Below are 23,040 nucleotides of genomic sequence, written 5' to 3' on the forward strand. Positions count from 1 at the left end.
AAATACATAGAAATAATAGAACATACATATATAAATCAGAACGTACTATGAGTTGGGTGAGATCCACCGCGCGTTCTTCAGCTTCCTGATGCCGTCTTTGCTCTGTTTAGGTCTCCAAAATCGCACACCTAATCTCTGATCGCTTCTGGCTTTAATTGACACAAAATTAGGGTTTCAGAAAGTCCACCATTGTGTCACGTTTCGAGACCATCGTGGCACGATTTTCTCATTAATCCTACGTGGCATCAAATTTACTCAACCATCGTGGCACGTTACACATCCATCGTGCCACAATTTTTCCAGCATCTTCAGGTAAATTCCACGCTTCAAACGTGCCACGGTTCAGGTCCATCGTGACACGATTTTTCCAGCATCCTGTAGCTAAATTCTTGCATCATTCTAAAATTTGTGCAAAACTTCTCTTATATGAATCTTGAGCTTATTTACCATGTATACAAGTATTTGACTCTCAAAACATTACAAAAACGACGCAATTATGACTAAAAAACTAGTGTTGACGTACTGTCATCATGCTAGTACCATATAGGAGCTGGAAATCTCTCCCCCTTAGAAACTCTAATTAAGAGCAGCAAAATAGTTGAACTTAAACAAGTACTCAATATACTTTCTTTCAGCATAAAAAAGCAGTCAATATACTTATCACTCCACCATTAGTTGCACTATATTTTCATTAATTCAATTATTTTATAGCTTGTCATTTAAGAAGAAGAAGTTAATTAGTGAATTGAATTGTACCACATATATATATATTGTATTAATATTGTTTTGTATGCGAATGTAACTGAAATATGATGAACTATGAAGTTTGAAATTTGTGATGAGAAATTAATAGTATTTGTGTTCGTGGCTGGCATTTGGTTGCAGTGAAGAAAGAAACACATGACCTCAAATGGTAATAAATTCAAGAAGAAGCTGTCAACAACAAATAAAGGAGAGTGCAATGCAATGCAATTGCAATAACACTTGTTATTTTTATCATGAAAATAGGTGTGTCTTTCTCTCAGTTTCATTTCCCAAGATATGTCAGATAGTGTATTAATTTATCATATTACTCACTCTCTCTCTCCCAAGAAATTGTTTTCAGTCATTCAATTTGAAACGCCAAAAGATATCTGACTCCACGAGGTAGAGGAAGAAGAAGCTGATAATATTGCTGATATGAGCTTTTTCCAAACATGGCTTCTGATTTTTCAACAACTTTAAAAGCTCCATAAATACATTACACTAAAACACACACAAATACATTGAAAATAGAAAATCCAGAAGCATACAGTACTGTCTTCTTTTTATTAATTTCTCCCTATTTTGAGCCTTAGTTTTGCATCATCTTATACATCTTCCAGATATATCTATAAATCTATCTAACTCAAGTAGTCATTGCATCACAATGGAAGCTGGTCATACTCTTTTTCTGCTCTCTTCTCTTGGAAATTACTAACAAGATGGTGATCATCACAGGACACAGATACCTAGCTATAGCTACATAGCTTCTCCTGATGATATATACTCAAATATATGAATGATTCTTTCTCTTCTCGTTAACTGTTCCACCTCCACATCTCTAATCTCACCTACTTGTTTCAACTTTCAATCAATACTTGATCATCAGGATTCAAGACAAGTACTTCCATTTCACTACACAACAAATACATCAATTAGTATATTAATTAATTCACAAGTACTATAGTACATTATCTTTCAAATGCTCACATCATTTTTTATTTTATTTATCTTTATATGTATGTGGACAATATAATAGTTTATGGTCTATTAATTATTTCATTTACTAGGCATATGTTAATTTGCCTGAAGTACAATATTCATTAATTCACATTAATTATTTAAAAAATAATGGAGGGTGGATCTGGGAACTGGGAAGTGGAGTCCCTCATCTTATTTCATCTCATGTGAATTATAGATAGTGTTACTGCTTACTGTTATTGAAAGACCTAGCTATGAGTAGTAGCTATATGGTTTGTACAGATGATAAGAAAGAATTTCACTTGTGATAGGTTTTTGCACTGTTTATGCTTACTTGCTTGCCCACGTGAAAACAAACATTCCTGTTCCTGCACCGGAGGGAGAGGAGAGGTAGTAGGGGCCTGGTGACAATATTAACCAAAGTTACTGTCATTTTATTTATTAATAATAATACTAATAATTATACCAGAAAACTAGAGAGATTTGCACTGTTCCTCTTCTTAAATCCCATAATCTGAAGATGTCTGAAAAGTTTCAGATCCAGAAAACTTTATGCAAAAATATCATTGTAAAAGTACACATCATGATGAACTCATTGGAAATTATATTTCTGTTCTTTCTTGCTTGAAATTACTACTGCTTTGAAGAAGTTAAGCTTCACAATAAACCAAAATATAAGATAAGGTGAATGGTGATGACAACAAAATATACAAGAGCTAATAATTTGAGCAGAAAATTCTAACCTTACCTGAGAAACAAACCATATCAACAACCATAAAAGAGACTTGTTTTATGCTATATATGTGACAGAAACTATGAGAAGGAGCAGAAAACCTTACCAAAACCAAACCAGAAGAAGAAAATGATGCTACATATGAAGGAGAAATTAGGAAAATGAAGTATAGCTAGCAAAAGTTTGCTGGGGGGAATGAAGCCTGGTCCGAGATTGAAAGTTAGTGATGAGTGAGTAGAGAGTACTCTTCCATCTCCATCACCTCGAGCCAGACAACGTTCCTCTCAACCTAACTCTTGCTTCTCTTTGATCTTTACAAATCTAAATAGGTAGATATATAGAGATGATTTCATATATAATAAGGATAAACTCACAAGAAGAAACAATTAAGATTTTGAGGGGAATGAAGCCTGGTCCGAAGCCTTATAGTTCATACAATTAAGACTGAACTTCCTTTGTGAAACTGAAAAGCCTCGAGCCAGCCAACATTCCCCTCAAATAAGAAGACAGACACCTTCAACTCTCTCTCACTCTCACTCTCACCCTTGATGAAAACCCTAACCTTCACATACCTTCTTATATATAGCTAGCTGAGAGGGAAGCACATTTATTAGTGTTACGAGAGAGAGAGAAAAAGAGACATAAGCACTGACTCACACCACACTAATGGTGCTTTTTACTTACTCTTTCACATGTTCCAAAATTAGCTTATGCAAAACGCTTCTATTTTCAACTAACTATACTCATCCATTAGGTGTAAGATAATACATAAGCAAAAAATAAATAAAAAACACCTAACCATCGTACATTATATAAAGGAGTAGTTAAGCAACAACACCCCATAATAATTCAAAGGAAAATGCTAAAAAAAATGTCAGAACATCGTTCATTTGTTTCTATTTAATTATTATTTTCAAATTTTAATACAATATTAAATGTTGTTTTACCAAAATTATTCTAATTAATTTTTACAAAGAGAGAAATACATGAAATAATATATTAAATTAATAAGACTATTATAGAAATTTCCTTAAAAAAAAAAGACTATTATAGAAAAAGATAAATTATTCTATCAAAAGTAATAATATTTATTTATTGTCATGATTTGTGTAAAGAGTCAAAAAGTAACAATTAAAAAGAATATGGGTTGAAATTTTGTGTTAGAAAATGGTTTTTTGAAGTCACTTTTTATTTTTCTCAATGCAAATTTTATATTTTGGTTTTTTTTAACAAGTACTCTAATTTTTAGGGCACTTGTTACAAATTTGTTTATGTGATTGATTATTATTGTTGATAAAATACCCAAAATTTCTTCAAGGGTAACTTAGAAAGAACCTAAATGATTTTTTAAGACAATTTTAACTCAAACATCTAATCCACAAAAACATGTTTTATAATCTTATTTTTGTTTTAAAATTAAGACAGTGTTTGCCGACCACAACCGGTCACCACTGCTAGTTACCACCGACCACTACTCAACTATCAACGACCAACCACCGATGGAAGTCTCCTAAACATCATAAATTTACGCTCATACCGCTAAGCCATTTTCGCATTACTGATATCAAGATCGCGCCATTTCCGCCATCACTTTGACTATCATTGCACCTACCTATGTGTCGATCACCATTTTGACTGCGGCCTCCCACCACCTCAGAAATCACCACTTTCAACCACTTTATTAAAAGAGAGGTGTTAAATAGTGTGAAGCCCTCTTCGATGAAATTTCACGAAGTACAAATTTTTCTTAAAAAATTGTATATATATTTTTTATATTTGGAAAATTTATAGTGAGACAAGATAAAGAGAATGATTTAACTCAACAAAAAATTGAAGCTCAACTGAAACTAGATTTTGTTTTTTAAAATTTCATAACATGAGGCTAAAAATCACCATGAACTTGGCCTTATATATTTTCATATGATTAAGTTCGAGTAAGTAAGGCAAAACCACCAAGTCATATAGGATAACTTATAGTTGACTTATAAAAACAAGTTTTTGACTTGTAAAAAGTTAAATATTTTACTTTTCTACAATTCTCAATGCAATATTTCTACAATGATCTTTTTAACTAGTTTCCCGAAAACACTAGTTAACATTTTTCTATATATTAAAAAAATGTATGTGCTTATCATTACTTTTTTTATTGTTACTAACGGAAAAGTGCTTATCATTGCTTATTACCAAAATGATGTTTTTTTAGTAAAGAGTGCAAAATTAAATAAAAAAAAACGAAATTTAAATATTACAAATTAATTTAATAGTAATAATAATTAAATGCTAACAAAAGATGGGGACGAGGAGCCATTGCACAAAATATTTCCTCTGATTGTGTCATTATTCGTGGTTGATTCAAAATAGATTTCCAACAAATTAAGGTCAATTTGATTCATCTTTACATCCTAAACTCAGATTGTTCTCTTTGTTTATATGACTTTGGGATGGAGAAAAACCGCCAACATCTACTTTTCGAATGCGCTTCTTTTGGTATTGTGTGGAATATGGTGTTCTACACGCAACAACAAGCTTTTTGGTCAAATCATTTATCAATCATATAAAAGTTTAAATTTGGTGATAGATTAAGGCAAAGCTAAAAATAAATCCCTATCATTTACATCAGTGGTGGATAAACCCATTTAGCTGTCTTGGTCATCTCATGACGTTTTGAAGTTTTGTGTATCTATTTTTACTTCTTTTATCTTTGTATTCTTTGAGCTAGAATAGTTAAATAGTAATATAATTTTGGCTTTTCCAATAATTAAATAAAAGATAATTATATAATATGGAGTATAATTTATATAAACATGTAATGATATAAATTTATCTCAAGATTAATATGAATGGAAGAAATTAAATATTAATTCATAATATTTTATATTTATCATTTAACTCTTAAAAAAAAAAAGTCATATCTAAACATATGTATTTAATTTCTGTAGTATGAAAACAAATAACAAAAGTAAAATAAAATTTTGGGAATGGAATAACCTGATGATGCCGGTGAACCAACCGACCCGTTACCTGCTACGTACCCCCATAAGACAAGTCAAAGAAAACAGATAGAAGAAGACAAAATGAGTATTTGATTTTTAAAATACACACTTTGCAGACACTAGACAAGTTGTTATGCCTTGAATTGAATGAATGAATATTTTCATCATTGCCTTATTATTTTTAGCCTTTTCTTATCCCTACTTACTACATTCAATCTTCTCTGTACCACCATGCTTAAAGGCTTTCGCCGCACGGCCACTGAATATCAATCAATATCACCTTCTTCATTTCCTTTTCCTTTCTACCAAAATCCAAATAATTTATGAGATTTTATAATATAAGATTATTTATTTTTATAATCTTTAATACGCATGCATGTATCTTAATATATATTTTTTTGAAAGGGTGTATATGTGTATATATAATGAATATTATTTCTTTTATATTTCTTAAAATTAAAAAGAGACAATAATAAAATAAGGTTTATATCTTTCCGCTTCAAAATTTAATCACTCACTGATACGAGGTTGTGTTGAATCCAACCACGATTTCATACATGATATTAGAACTTATCGAATTCAAGGGTTATCTATCTAGTCACGCACCAAGCTCAAAAAGAGTGATGGGTTTGAGGGAGTTAACTTTCGATAAGAGTTTATAAAGAATAAATACTAATCATCTTATGAATCAGTTTTATAAGTCTAAATTAGGCCTCTAATTTTAACAGTATCTATTGATAATTTGCTAAAAAAGTATCTATTAATATCTCTTTTTATTTTTAAAATTACTAACTTTTTGACCGAACCTCGTTTGAAAATTATATGTTTTATAACTCGAACAAATTTATGCTTTTCTTTAAGGAATTGATATGTTAACTCGCGTCTTTAGAGAACAAGTTTAAAAACTAAATAAAGAAGTTTTTTCCGTGAAGATTATGTATTTAATATTTAAAAATTTTATCTTTTTAATATAAAAAAGTTACTTTTAATTCTTCTTTTAGTTTTTTTTTTTTTTTGGATAGATGGACGAAATGGCAAAGCCATTATAAACTCATACACACAAGTGGAGGTATCGGGGTTTGAACCACAGTCATGGCATCCGGCCTAACAATTTCGGCATTTTGTCAGTTGAGTTAGGACTTCTGAATTTCATTTAGTTTTTTAACTCGTGTGTAAGCATCCCTTTTTTTTTTATCGTAAATACTGTTAATTTTATAGCATATGTGTGCTGCTGCTCGATAAATTTTAATTATTAAAATGCATTAGTCTATAATTATATGCAGACCTCTATGTTAATCAATACGTCTGTATAGAAGAGAATTTCTCCCCCTACCTGGATGGCCTAGTTGAGCTACAGAAAATAGTTTCTGCCTTTTGTGTCACACCAGTCGCTTCAATTATTGGACTTGACATGAAAATTACATTGACTCTATTTCTTCTGATCTCCCTTTACTCCATGATTTGTACGGTCGTAATTTCTTTAATTTTTCACACATTGATGTTAGTTTAGCATGATGCATGATTTGTTTAAGAGTGATGATAACAAATGTTTTTTTTAAGTGTATTAGTTTAAAGAACCTATAAAAAAAAAACATTGTTATGAAAATAAAATTCAAACAAATACATATGTAAAAAGTAATAACTACAAAAACTCCAAAAAAAAATTGTTTAGAAAATAAAATTCAAACAAATACTTAAATAAAAGTCATAATTACGTAATTTTTTATGTAAAATTTACTACTTTTCATTGATTAATCAATACATTAAAGACACTGTTTTTATGTTAGTTTACCATGATAGACCATTTATGTTAAGTTATGAACCGGGAAAGTTAGGGATGACAATTAAACCTAAGCCCAATATGAACCTGCAAAAATACCCACATTATTAAGTATGGGCATGAGTTTGTGTAATCATCCGCAAATTTAAGTCGAGATTGACGCGGGTACGAGCACTTTAGTACCCACCCCGCAACCACACAGTTTATGTACTATAATTGAAAGAGCACTTTTGTTAAATATATATTATTGAGAGAGCTAATTAATAAACTTACCAACATATTCAAATAAAAAAATATTGTTTTGGGTAATAAAGCTAGGAATGTATTATGGTAAATTTGGAACTTACTGGTTAATCACATTAGTAAATAATTAAAACACCTTTGGTCCTATGAAAGAAAACTGACGCAACGGATAACCCTAATGCCATCCAGGACTCGGTCTTTTTTTAGTCAGGTCAACTCTTTGGATACAGTATGTCCTCAACTTTTTATATGTTTGGGTCAGTTCTAACTTATAACTTGCAATCCATGATGTCTTCGCAGGTCGAGTTGGTCTGGTAAACCCATAGACTTTTGTGGGGAAGAGTCTCCTCCAATATAATGTCAAATGTAAAAGACATATTTGAACTTGTTACATTGAACATCCACTTCTTAGCGGTGGTTTTTTTGGACAGACTTTTTAAAACTCTTATTTATAGGCAAACTCTAACAAATGTTCTTGAGTACCCTTGCAAAGAAATCAAAATAAAAATATTTTAAAAACGATGCATTCAATTATATCAAAGTTTAATTATTTTTTCCACCGTCAAAAAATATATTATTTTATTTTCAAGTACAAAACCTCTATTTTTTGGCAACACCCTTGCTTATATTATGAGTGGCATGTGAGCCCATCCAACTGGACCTTCTAAGATTAATTGTTAGGGTTTGGTGTGAAGAAAACATTCCCCTTTCAATAAATTCATTTTCTCATATTAAAATAAACACAAAATGTTATAATCTAATAGTTGAATCATGGGGCCTGACTTGACACAGCTGAGTGCCAAAGCATTCTCTAAGCAAAATAAGTTTTTTTTACTTAGAAATACATCTCTTTGAAATAAATAATAGTTCACGTTTCAATGCATGTCCTATATTGCTATAGCAAAGTATGTATATTTAACTATGCACACCTACTGCAGGTAATTCATTCAATTCATAGAAAAGTACCTACTGGCTATTGTTTTATTTTAAATGAGCTGATTGGATGCTCGTTTGAAAAGCCATATCATTAGGGAATAAATGCACAATTTAGTCATTCTGATTCAAGTATATATTGTTCTCTATCGAGTAAAAAAAAAACCAGTCAATGAAGAAGTATCATTCTATAAATAAGTATAAAGCATATGAAAATTCATCCCATTATCATTTGAAGTTTACATTTTTTGTCTTGCAAACTCTAGCTAAGATTTTTAAATTATGAGCATTTTCTTATATTTTAGAGATTATTTATTATTTTCATATCTTTTAATGTTGAAATAGCACAAAAAAAAAAAATACTCAAGTGATTAACTAAAAAATTATTCTTATCAAACACATACTAAGTGAACATCCCGTAATGATATCGAACATGCCAGCCCAACGTGATATCCATAAACCCAACGTTGATATCGAACGTGATATCGAACAAGCCCTGGTGACATTGTTGAGTTGAAAATTGTGGTGTCTGTTTAGAATGATGTATACCAGATCCCTTTAGTAACATTAAAAATCATGAGTGAGCTAGTGATGTCTGCATCCATATATAATTTTACTTCGGGTGAGCTCTCTATACAAACTTTGTTTATATAAAATGAGAATTCACTTAATAACAGCGATCCACTTGATTAAATTTGTTAAGCTATAAAATGTAGCTTACACCAAAATCAATATGACTTGTCGTCATTCTGTTAATCTCATAGTTCATCCAAACATGTCATACTATAGCTGCACTCTCTCTACAATTGTAGCTAGCATACAACATTTGTCACAGCACCTGTATGAAACTAGATTAATTAATTAATTAATTAATTAAGATGATGATGATTGGGTTTTTCTCACTGAATAACAAAACTGGAAGGTAATAATGTAGTACATGTGGGTTGGTGATCATATATATATATATATATATATATCCATGCTCGTTTATAATGTTAGTATGGCTGTGAGTGTCAAAAGTGTGTAGCAAGAATCACGTCATGGGAAAGACGGCGAATAGGGAAGCGTAAATCACAGCCATTGATTGAAAGAATCGAACGGTTAGAAGAGAAAAAGGAGCAGAACGGACATGTCGGAGTCAGCGGGAGCGTAGGATGAGGAACAGCCCGAGTAACGAGGAACACAACAAAGACCAAAACCAAGTAGTAGTAGGAGTATTATTATTCATCATAACACTATCATTCATTCATAAGTATTTACAACAACAACTGTACAAAAGACACAGCATGCAGCGGCATTTACTACTCTTATTTGAGTTGACGTGGACCACTCGAACAAATGAAACAGAAAAATACAGACTCAGTCAAGACACATATTATATACACTCACTTACCCACCTCTCTTCTCTTCTATTCTATTTCTATGCTTTTACTACTTTACACTTTCTTCTCTTCCTTTCCTTCTTTTCCAAGTTTCATACCGTCGTTTCTGATCAACCCTTTAAAAATGCACATCATCCTTCAAATAAAAAAAAGAAAGTGTATATCAATCCTTAACAATTAGTGGAAGATAAATACTTCATCTTTGTAAATTGTAGAAGAAAAATCAAAGCCCATTCGATATATCAATGTAAACTAATCAACCGTACGATGATATGCCCGCTAAACTTTAAAAAAAGTTAGGTTTAAAAACAATTTTGATTCCCCAATTTTGGCAAAACCCTAATTTTAGTCCTTTCATTTCTTATTGCGTGATTTTGGTCATTTCGAAAATTTTAAACACTTCATGATTTTGACAATTTAATTTGATAATGTGACAATATATTAGTTGACTTGTCATGAACATGATCATGTATGGCCAAAATTACAGTCCCTTTATTATAAGAAAATTTTAAAGTCTTACAAAAAAGGCTAGATTGAGTATTTGGAAGAAAAAAAAAATTACAATAGAATGGTTGAGTATATTTGAAAGACAATTTTAAACTTTTAAAATATAGAAAACAATGAGGAATTAAATTAGTTTTAAGAAAGGGAAATGCTAGCAAGTATCTTAAGAGCATTTGATAAGAAGTTTAAAGTGAAATTTTTTACCTTGAGATTTATGTATTCAACACATTAAATAAATCATTTTTGATATATTCAAGTGGGCATGAGTATCAGTAAAGGAGACGCTTGTGAAATTTCTAACTGACCCACTAGATATTAGATCGACATTTAGGTCTGCGGATGTTACGGTGTCTAGATGGGTAGGAGAAAAATATGCATGTGTGGACTTGACTGAGTTTCACCATTTGTGAGATTGGGGATTGAGGCTTTTACGGTAGGACAAACATATCTAAAAGTGGCCAAACCAGAGAAAGCGTGTTTTGACAATTAACATGTTTTTATACAATTTATTTTTTTACATTTTCGGCTTCCTAGCACCAGAGGTTGTTAACCTTTTACGTAGAGTTAAAAGGGTCATGAATAAAAATGTCATGTCTCCTAGATCCATGAATGTTACGTTATGATTAAATTTTCCATCCAAAAAGCTCTAAAGGCGCAACTTATTATCTGTTTGTCTTCTATTCATGTGTAACTAATTCATAAACCTAATTAGAAATTACGAAAAACATTAAAACACAATTTTTTTTTTTTACATGAAAGTTACTGTTTTTATTTTTAAACTCTTAACAAGTGCCATAAAAAAACTTTTTAGCAAATAACCTTTAAAAAATTAAGGTGTCTTTTTTTGGGTGGTGTCGGAATTCAAACCTCGGACTTTATATATATTATGCATTGTATAGGTTGTTAATTTAAAAATTGTTACTAATAGGACAAATTTTGTTTTGAAAAAATGAGGTTGAAAATTGACCCCATGGATCCCCGCCAAAAGATTGAAAAAGAATAAATGACGGGAGTCAAACTCCTCCCTGCGGGTGGAATCGACGGCTGAGGTTCTCCGAGCAAGGTACGATGCAGGCTTGGGCATGTGACTCCAATAAATGCTCGTTGGTACGACGGAGTGTGGGACCGGCACGAGGGAACAGAAGCACGTGGTGTGAATTTAAGTCTAGCTCACGTGAGGGGACCACACGATTGGCTCTTGTTCAAGTAGAGGGACCACCATTTTCAATTATGGGGTCATCATAACGTTCATCAGTATGTGTACATGTACATCTTCATTTCAACACTCTATTTTGCGCATTTTTCGGGGCCTCTTCTTAAAGGAACATTTTTTGTTTTGTTTCTACTACTGTTGCATGGAGTATTTCACAAAACAAACATTTCATATTCTAATTTCTAAATTTTATGTTCAATTCAAACCTTAACCTTGATGGCTTAACAATTTTGACATTTAAGGACTAAATGGGTTTAGATATATGCGCATGTTTTCACCCTAAAAAAGACAATTGTTAATTTTATTTAGTTATCTTTTTTTGAAAACTTGTTAATATACTTGTTCAAAATAAGATAACAGGCTTTTAAAATGAACAGTTGTATTTTTGTTTAAAAAAAAACACAAATATGCCAACAATTTGTTTGAGCATTTCCAACATTACCCTAAATTTATTCTCATATAATATGATGATGCTTAATTGTATGTTTGATATTACGGCGAATTTGATAAAATAATGGTAAACCGCAAAAACTACATTCATGATTAATGTTACGGTGGTTGGTTTACTGAAATTTTGGCAATTCTATTATAATACCAAATGTGCACCATAGAACGTACATGGTTCAATGTGATTTTGAGAGACTCTAATTGAATTATACATTAAATCTTTGTAATTCAACGTAGTAAAACTTGTAACATTATTAAGAGAGACTCCTTAATCAAATCTTGTGCACTACGGTATATTACAACAAAAAAAATAAAAACAAGAGGTCATAGAAATTAACATGGATACTAGTACTACTAATACTACTAGTAGTAGATTTTGAAATGATGGGCGTGAGTGAATAAGGTGATAAGGTCTTCAACTCTCAATTCTCGAGCCATAAGCTCAACAGGAAAGCTATGTCCCAATGTTTTGACTTATCAACATAGATAATTTATTACCATCGACTTTATATATGAAGATCTGTGCATGTCAAGCCTTGGAATCCAAAGATGTTTGGCATTTTGACAGCTTAAAGTAACTGGAACTTGCATTTTCAACATACTCACCTACAAATCATATCACAAGCTTTATGTTTTTAAGGACAATTAATTGCTTAAATGGTCCAAACAAACCCGAATTACAGGACCACTGTAATGACATTTTCCAATTAAGAAATCATGCACTACTAGTACTGGTACGTATTTTTTTTAAAAAAATTATTAATGCTAGGGCAGGTCTTGATAGTAAAACTACTTGGAACAAAGAACGAAACCTGTTTAAATTCTGACCACTGTCATATCATATTAATTTTTAGGTCCATTTTCTTGTTAGTCAAACCAAAAAGATGAACTGGAAATTCATATTGAAAATCTGCCCAATGCCGTACAAAGTTGCTGGTATACCGATATGCTTCACAATCAGTTGATGGATTTATAGGCCCTTTGGTGGGAAATGATAAACCAGACATAAAACAAGAATATTCACACACAAATAAAAATAAAAAACAGGATACCATCAGAACGTAGGGTGACAATTAACAAGAAGTAGGTTCATATAATTGCACCAAACTTTGATTTACTAATTAAATGCAGCTGGCAATATTTTAATGAGGAACAAAGATATACGATATTAACTCTCTATTACTACCAAAGTATAGGCTCCTTTTGAAAGAAAAAACTACAAAAGTATAGACTCCTTTTGAAAGAAAAAAAAAATAGTGCTTATATAAATTCCAATATAAATTTCTAGGTCTACTTTTTTACAAGATTTTTGTTTTTGAGGGGCTATTATTACAAGATTTGTGTCAAATATAGTTCTCTCTCCCATAAATAGTTAGAGCTAATTTTGACAAAATCATACTCTCTCTTGCCCTAATTATAAGCACTTGTTGTGAGGAAGATACGTCTTTAAATACAAGTTCTCTCTCAAAAATACTAAATGTATTTTTTTTCTTTAAAAAATAAGCCATATTAATAATATTAATTTTCCCTGAAATATGACAAATCAATATTGAATACTCTCTTAGTACCTAATGATGATTTTTTTATTTTCGTTTTTCTCTATCGTTTAACTTTTTTTTTTCTTTTTATCAAGTAGTCTAGTGGCTAGAGCTCATACAATTAAATGTGAAGAAGTGGGGTGTCCAGGGTTCGAACCCCAACCCCTGCATATAACATGTGATATTCATAGCAACTGAGCTAAGCTCACGGGGATTTTGTCATTTAACATTAAACCCTTTTAAAAATTACTAATGGTTATATATATTTTTTTTACAACAATGCGTTTATTTCAATTATCATTGGAAAAATTAAATAATATGTTTTCTCTTCTATTATATCAATAATTGTAGCGGTGAACATGTAAAAGTAACACACATTTTTTTTATCATTATAACATTTTTTTCATATTACCAATGAAATTCATGCGATGGACCTTATAACAAGGGACGTAAGAAGGTATTCTATACACAAATGTCAATTTTGTAATTTATAAAATAATGATAATCTAATAATATATACAAAATATACATATTAATTATACTGCTAACTTTTCTTAACATTTGTGAAATATATTCACAATTAGGGAGAAAAAGTAGTTAATAGTAATACTACTTTGAACTTGATAACAACAAATGAAAAGTAAAAAATAAAACCTCTGTCAAGTAGCCATTAGACTAAAAATTCATCTTTTTAAATGAACTAGCAGTGTGTAGGTTTCAAACTCCAACCTCTATATATATTATGTAATGTCAATACTAACTGAGTTAAATTTGTAGAAATGATAGTATGTACACACTGATTATACTACCTAATTCTCACATAATATAAGTGAAAAACTATCAAAATGACTTACAGGGATATTGTGGTAGTACAAACTTAACTCAATCCTATAAAACCAATTTCTAATTAAGGTGATGATTATTTAGGCTTTGCAAATATTATTTAACATTCAAATGTGTGAGTCGAGTTTTCTTTTTCTCCAATACACTCTCAAGCTCAATACTACCGGGTTTGATGCGTAAATAATATGGTTAGCCCATTAACATCACATATAGGTTTTAATATTATGTTTTAGGCTGAATATTGTCTGATGTGAAGATTATCTACCCTTTATAAGCTCTATTTAGGCATTTATCTAAGCCAATGTTAGAATTGAGTTTTTCTTAATACTAACCTAAATAAATAAATAAGTAAAAACTTTAATGGAAAAATATACAATGCCATCACCATCAGTCCAATATCACATCTGGATCACAAACAGAATTGCTGGCATCATACCTAAGTGGATAGTAGACACAGACAACATAAACAGAAATTTTTCACGACAATTGCACTAAACAACGCTACATCATCACCAATTCAAAATAGCTACATGGTCAAGACATAAAACCAAAACATCCCTAGCTTTTATTCAGATGAAAATTTCCCTAAAATCTAGCAAATAACCAAGGGTAACAGCTAGCAATTTCTATCACCAATGCTTTTACGGCATTGAACTGCTAGCTTCAAATAGTTGGTATAGCCATTACTAGTGCCCAAGAGTTTTTCTCTTCAATCATGCAAAATCATTTATTTATAGCTTTTTGTCTTCTTATTCACGCTTTTTGATAGGACAACTTTTAGTCAGCTTTCTATGTTCTGAATAGTAAGGCTCTACATAGGCAGTAAGTTTCACGTCAATGCATGCCCATACATTAGTAGCTTGATAAACATGGAAAATCATTTTTCTGTAAAATATTTACTTATCGGTCATGTCTGCAACAATTCCACTGCTAAATAATAAATAGCATTACAAACATGACAAACAGAAGACTTCAAAAATGAAACATTAAGGATTTCAGTTAGGTCATAAGTGAGACATATCTGAGGAACTGAAAAACTTTCGTCCACTAATAGGAAAAATTAAGAAATTGATTTTGTAACATAAAAAACACTAATAGGGAAATGATTTTGTAAGACGCCCATATTTCCCTATTTGATACTAACTTGATACAAAAACTAAACACTAATCCTTATATATAGCGATTCAAGACTCTAGTCCAAAATAGGGAAATTAAGAGAAAAATCAAATAATATCCAAGTAACATGAAAAATAGTCCTAAGAAAATCTAAGAGACTCTGAAATTATAGACAGATCCTACAAAAGAAAATAAGATAATCTAACACAAAATTTTGTAAGATATTGTATAGTAAGTTTAAGCTTGTTACATATACCCTTGAAAAGAGAAAACATAACAATCGATGCAACGACTTGAGGTACAAGATTCATAGAAATCTTCAACATTTGGTCTTCTTCTAGTGTCACCGTGACATTCACTCCAAAGAATCAAGCACCACAATTTCGGAACAAACAAATGGCAAAATAGACAAAAGTTTAACCATTTAAGTAGAAGCAACTTCCCAGTTCCCAAAGCTTAACCACTTAATGAAAGCAAACACGCTTAACCGCCGCATAAGACCGAAGCTACCAAAGTTTACTTATCAAAAGAAGGTAAAAGATGGGCCTTAACCCTAAAGATAGAAGCAAAAATATCAAATCTAAACAATAAGAAAAACACCAAAAACTGCAATGATGTTAAATAAGTGCTCATCTGGTAGCTGAAGCGTTAATAGAAATGTGTCACCATGTCATACCAAACCGCAGCGATACTGGACGTGCTCACTCCGGCAATTGAAACTCAAACTCAAAGGTGCAACTTCAAATAAAAAAAAGGTGTTAGTTAGGCCAATGCCGTAAACTAAAAGCTTATCCGGAAGTGTCGCAACTTTAAAACAAATTTAAACAATATAGAGCCAGCACTCACTTTGGAGGCTGAAACTCTAAACGGAAAGGATCATGCGGCAAAACTTCAATCTAAACAGAATATGCACAGACAAAAACTTGCGGTACACAAACTAGAAAGATGCGCAAACAAACAAAGATGTTCACAATGGCAAATGCAGAAGAAAAAAAACCATTAACACAAACAACACCGAGAGAGCACCAGAACAAAAGATGGCAAGCCACCAATAACAAAATAGAGCAGTAGAGAATTAAGACCCAAAGGCCAACAAGCCAATACCAAACAAGAAAGAGGAATAGCTGGAGAGAACAACAATGAAGTCGCCTTCGTCAAAGACAGCCTGTATAGCGGTGCATGGTCTTCACGCACCTGCAAGAGTTGCTAGATGTAACATGTCGTGTGTCATGAATGTTAGATTAGAAACTTTGGGCTTTTGTATATCGACAGAGGTTCCCAAACACAAGTATACAACTATAAAATTGTCCCAAATTTTGGAGAGCACGGCAGGAATAATACAGTACAAATCAAGGAGGATCAAATCAGGGTCTGGATACCATGTTGAAGTTGTGGGATGTTAGTTAAAAGGATGAATATTTTTTAGAACTATAAATCTTCTTCATAATAACTTGATACAAAAGACTGAACACAGGGTCTGTTTGGTAAGCCCACTAAATGAGCTTATAGCTTATAGCTTATAAGCTTGTTTGACAAAAAAAGTTCTGTTTGGTAATGGTCTCTTACCACGAGCTTATAAGCTATTTTTCAAAAGCTATTCCAAGTAGTGTTTGAGCTTATAGCTTATAGCTTATCATCTTTTCTTCCATTTATACCCTTATTATTTTATCTAAAAACCAATTTTACTCATTATAATTTATCACTCCTATAATTAAAAATAACACATTAATTATTGTAATAAATACCATGCCTTAAAAAAGTCTCGTTAGATTTAAACGAATATAATTTATACTGTACATTTAAACAAACATAACCTTTTGTAACCAAAAAAAACGAATATAACCTTTGGTTAAAAAAAATTTGCATCATACATGTAACATTTGTGTTTTTAATCTTTCATCATGACTACATGATTTTTATACAATTGTGTTAGATTTTGTTAAAATAAAATACAACTGTGCTACGTATATATACAATTATAATTTTTTCTTTTTGATAAGAAATATACGATTGTTTTTTATTTTTATTTTAAAAATAAATTTTTATAAATTATAAAAACTGAAAAGAAAAAAAAAAGAATAAATTTAAAATAAAACTTAAAAAACACTAATTTAATAATATATAAAATATGTACTAAATTAAAACAATTAAATTATCAATTGTCCTTTTAAGTCATTTTACCTTTATTATTTAGTTGAACTGCTAATTTTATCAAACACTTTAATTAGCTTATCATTCATCAGCTATAAGTTATCCGCTATTTTTACCAAACAGAGCCTAACTCGTATATTTAGGAGATACACTACTTAGTCCTAGATAGGGAAATTAAGAAACAAATCAAAATAATATGTAAGTAAAGTAAAACTAATCCTAAGAGAATATCCACAATACTTACACAGATCCTAGAAAATTAAATAAGATATTCTAATATGATCGAAATAATATTATAAATAAATAGATTCAAGGAAAATAAGTCCAAGCCAATTCTATTAACTATGCAGAAACATATTTCACCGCCAAAAAAAAAAAAAAGAACAAACATGAAAAGGAAATAGTTGAATTGATGCAAATAGGCGTACATGAAACAAATAGGGATTTGATTCGATTTCTGCAGCACACCGTGGTTATCTGAAGGTCCTCTATACACCTTGAGAATAAATCAGTTCATGATCAAAAAAGCAAACCAGTGCATCGAATACAGAAAGTGCATGCTTAGTTTATTTTTCTATATAAGGAATTTTGCAGGGACGCTAAGAGCCCAGAATATCATATTATGAGTTTCTTGTCTACGAGGATTCAGTAATAAAAAAGTTTATGAAAGGGTGTCATTAGTGACTGTAATGTGCATTTTGTCCTGTTTTTTGAATTAATGCACAAATCTAAAAATTGGGGAAAAGAATAGTATCAGGAAGTCCTATGTGTCCCTTCCTTGGCAAAAAAATGTTCAGTATTTGAAATGACATTATACACTATATTGATAGAACAATAGAGTGTAGTAGTACCCATTAAGTACAGAAATTATCACTATCTTGACACATAATCGCTTCCTTCATCAAGAAATTAATATCACAGATTCTACAACGTTTTTTTTCATTAAATTATATATGCAGTAACTTATTTTATTTTTAAGTGATAAAAACAAACTAATTATCTGCATTGATTAGTTATATATTGATAGCCTGCGGCCCACTCTATAGTTCGGGGTCATCTTTCATGGCACTATGTGGGAAATTTATAAAATAAAACAGGAAGATAGCAATGAAGCCAAATATTGGTAAATGAGAGGAGAAAAACAGAATATTGACTCGCAGCCATGACCAAGTCTAGAAGACCCTCCAATCACCTCACCTCATCTTGGAGTCTCTATTCCATCTGGCAAAAATAGAAAGAAAAACAGATAATATGTTAAGGATACTCAAAATGAAATACAGTGTCACGCTTACTGTGAGGATTTGAAATATGTTAACATCAAAATGTAATAAGCTAGGCTTTTGGTTGAAAGGACAAAGTAATATCATGAGGATTTTATATCTCTAATCTCTAATACACTGCCTAAAATAAAAATGAAATCCCTTTAGGCTTTGTTTGCGAGTTGGGTTTTGAAGGGAGGAGAAGGGAAGGAATGGCTTATGGAGTGGTAAACTCTTGTTTGCGAGTTTTAAAAAAATAAGGGAAAGGTTTTGGGGGGGTTTTGAAGGGCTTCATTTGTCCAATTTTAAAGTTCTCCCAAATTGGGGGTTTTAGGGGGTTAAACATACAAATTGACAATTTTGCCCTCTTAATAATTCAAAATTCCAATTTTAAACATTACTAAAATTATTACAATCTTTTTTAAAAACAACTTATTTATACAAAACAGCTTATTACGACCTCATTTTCAAAAACTGCTTATTTAAAACAACTTATTCATACAAAACAGCATATTACGACCTCATTTTCAAAAACCGCTTATTCAAAACAACTTATTTATACAAAACAGCTTATTACGACCTCATTTTCAAAAACCGCTTATTCAAAACACCTTATTTATATAAAACAGCTTATTACAACCTCATTTTCAAAAACCTCTTATTCAAAACAACTTATGTATACAAAACAGCTTATTACAACCTCATTTTCAAAAATTGCTTATTCAAAACAACTTAGTTATATAAAACAACTTAATACGACCTCATTTTCATAAATAAGCTGTTTTGAATAAGTTGTTTTTGAAAAAGAGATTGTAATAAGTTGTTTTGTATAAATAAGCTGTTTTGAACAAGTTGTTTTTTGAAAAGAGATCGTAATAAGCTGTTTTGGCTAAGTTGTGTTTGAAAAAGAGATCGTATTAAGCTGTTTTGAATAAGCTGTTTTTTTGAAAAGAGATCATAATAAGTTGTTTTGTATAAATAAGCTGTTTTGAATAAGTTGTTTTTTAAAAAAATATCGTAATAATTTATTTTTCATAAGATAAGCTGTTTTTTAAAAAGAGGCCGTAATAATGTTTTGTATAAATAAGTTGTTTTTATAAAGTGATTGTAATAACTTTTTTTTTATAAATAAGTTGTTTTTGAAAATGACTCCAATTTGATTGGGTATTTTCAGTTAGTATGAGCATGTGTTTGTACATTTTTGTCAGATAGTATAAATATTGTCCCTTGAAATGGTTTCCGACCTCCTTCTCCAAGGGATTTTAAACATTTTGAGGGGTTTTACCCTTAGGAAAGTAGCACTAATTTTTTGTAATGAACATTGAATAGCTCCAATGATTAACTTGGTCTTCAATGGAAGATGATCGTCATGTTTAATTTATCTTCTTCCCGTATTATTTCATCACTAATTAGGACTAAGCCCATTGTTGAATTCGAAGGATTTGCCTCACTGTCAGATGCAGAGGATAAGGTTTCACAAAATGACATATTTGAAGAAGAAACCTTTATGAATCATCAGCAGAATACATCATAGATGTATTAAAATGTCTAGCAACAATGAACCAAGAACTCCAGTGGAAGCAAGAATTAGTTTGGTGAAAAATGACTCAGAAAAAGAGTACACATAGCACATTGTATAATAGACAACTGATTGGATCCCTAAAGTATATTTGTTGTCACAACAGACATGATAGTGTTAGTGAGCAGATTCATTAAAGATCCTAGGCAATCACACCATGTGGCAGCCAAAAGGATATCTAAAGGGAAAACTAGATTATGATGTTCTATATATTTCCTAGCGGCAGAGGAAAAAATAATTTGGAGCTACTATGGGATATGGCGATAAATTTGAAAGTAGAAACACAATGGGGTATATATGTTTTACTAAATTCGTTAGAGCAATAATCTCTTGAATAATACATTGCAGTCTCACATGTTGAATACCAAGTCTTATGTCTTCAATCTCTGATGAATGAAATCCAACTGAGAAGTAGAGATCCGATGCAATTGATGGTGGATAACAAATCTATTAGTATTGTAGTTAGTTGAGTCAGAAGTGAGTTTACTTGTATGAAACTAAAACAAGTGCAATATTCTACAATTCTTTGATACACTCTTTCTTTTGTTTTGCTGAGTGTGAGTTCACCATTTTGTTCTCTAACAACTTATATGTTCAACACAACAGTTCAAGAAGAAGAGAAATTACCTATGGTTCATGCAAGAAGAAAATTGAGTAAACTGCCTTAACTTAATTTGAAGGACAAATAGGTCCAGCTGATTATGAATATTTTAGAAAAGTCTCTAACTCGTCAAATTTGTTAGTATTATATAACCATTGCTTAAAATATAACGATCAACTTAACGGTGTAATATTGCATCAAAAAATAAACTTAACAGCATAATAGATTTAGAGGCTTTTTTTTATTGAGAGCGTAATATAAATTCATAGACTGGTTTGGTGGTTTACTCAGAAAATTTAATCAACGGTTTTGCAAAACATAGGGAAGCTAATCCTGCATGGCCTCTCTTGGTTAGTTCCAAGTTGCTGTTATAAATTATATATAATTATGATAACAACTAGACAAATTAATTCTTCTGATTGGTTTGTAATCATGGTAGTGTTTCTCTTGTATTTCAATTAACACCTAAATCAAAATTAAAGAGCAAGAGAAATAAAATAAAAAGTCACAGCAGCACTACAACAATTATTTGACAGAAAAGTGAGTACTATATATCATCAACAAGAATTGAAATACAAAGCATGAGGAATCAAATGGTGATGATGATGTTGGTGATGGTGATGATAGGGTGTGGATTCTTTTTCAATTCGCCAACGGAGGTGAAGAAAGTCATCAACAGAACAAGGAAGCTTGAGAGGACCATCAGTATTGTAGCCATAAATCTCGTAAGCTTTATCAAGAAGATGGTTGAAAAGAGGATGATAAAGATATGAAATAGGGATGAGAAATCTTTGAGAATCACTGACAGTGACACCATCTACTTGAGAGTGTTCTTCCTCTGAACCTACTTGAACTGCTAGCCATCCCTTCTTCACCTTCATCTTTGTTGCTTTCCAAATTGAGAGTAATGAAGAAAAGAAACGGTAAGGTGGAGGCTGGTATACTTTCCCTTTTAAAAAGAGATGGTGTAACACGATATTTAAATATTATTTTAGAATAATGAATGTTTTGTTTGTGATGTGTGTGCCGCGTGTTCGTATCGTACGTGATACATACGGAATCATTTGCATGGTGGGGTCTGCAGGCGGTTAGTGGAGGAGGAGAGTGAGGACTTGTCCCAGTGCCGTCCCATTCCGGAATTCAAGGGATTTTTCAGTCAGATCAAATGACTGGACATTATAGATTTCCAAATCCAAATTATTCATTCTCAATAAATTATTTTGTAAAATTAATTTTGGAAAAAACTGAATTGATTTATGTTTGGATATAATTAAAAGGGTTAACAGTGTTTTATCCCTTGTAATTAAAAGGGCAAATCTGAAGAATCTTTATTTTACAAGGATCGAATCTAAAAAAAATATTTTATAGGGGGCAAAATCAAAAGTGCCCTATATTATAGAAGGGTAAAGCACTATTAACACTAATTAAAAAAAGTGATTTTAGTTTATTAATGGTGTTTGGATAGTTTGGATTGGAATTGAATAATATAGTGTATGCATTTCATATGTAAAAAAAATACTCATTTGTGTGTGTGGAAATATTTGTTAGATTATAGTTACTTTAATTTATATTGACTAACGAAAAGTCGGGTACTCACGTGTTCGTCTTTTCGCTCTTTTTATGGCGTTAACCTTTAAAAATTATTAACGATGTTTTTTAATGAAATTTTAATTTGGATTAAAACTAAAAATATAAATTTTTGTTGCTTTCAACTTACAACAAATCAGACTAACCATAATTATATATTTCAATGACACCAACAATATAACAAAAAAAATATAATCTTTTTTTTAATGACATCAACGACAATCTTTATTATAGAAGAAAGACAGCGCAAAAATGTTGAGAGGTGTTGTTTTCTTTATATATTTACATTGAGTGTGTTCCTCTTAAGGTCTCATGTTCGATTCCCTCTTATGCCAATTTCGATGGGAAAGTCTATACAGAGCTTTGTTTTGGCCTAGAACGGGCCCCTCGCAAGTGGGTGGTGGAATTGGTCCTCT

At 31.2% G+C, this 23,040-nt stretch overlaps 1 protein-coding gene and 1 long non-coding RNA gene across 2 annotated transcripts; both read right to left on the reverse strand.

Moving 5' to 3' along the window:
• Window positions 1-1,049: 1,049 nt before the first annotated feature.
• LOC112417519 (uncharacterized) lies at window positions 1,050-3,012 on the reverse strand. The gene is made up of 2 exons (XR_003008086.2): window positions 2,057-3,012; window positions 1,050-1,656 (listed from the first exon to the last, which is right to left on the reverse strand). It is a non-coding gene; the product is annotated as an uncharacterized lncRNA (long non-coding RNA).
• Window positions 3,013-21,435: 18,423 nt separating this feature from the next.
• On the reverse strand, window positions 21,436-21,993 carry LOC11436799 (auxin-responsive protein SAUR32). The gene has a single exon (XM_003630333.4). The coding sequence runs from the start codon at window positions 21,916-21,918 to the stop codon at window positions 21,595-21,597; it is 324 nt and encodes a 107-aa protein (XP_003630381.1). The 5' UTR covers window positions 21,919-21,993; the 3' UTR covers window positions 21,436-21,594.
• Window positions 21,994-23,040: the final 1,047 nt, after the last annotated feature.

Source organism: Medicago truncatula, chromosome 8, assembly GCF_003473485.1.
Source record: "Medicago truncatula cultivar Jemalong A17 chromosome 8, MtrunA17r5.0-ANR, whole genome shotgun sequence".
NCBI classification, from domain to species: Eukaryota; Viridiplantae; Streptophyta; class Magnoliopsida; order Fabales; family Fabaceae; genus Medicago; species Medicago truncatula.

What these genes read in the sequence shown, in the direction of transcription:
- LOC11436799 (XM_003630333.4), bottom strand. Translation starts at nt 21,918, where the DNA reads ATGAAGGTGAAGAAGGGATGGCTAGCAGTTCAAGTAGGTTCAGAGGAA.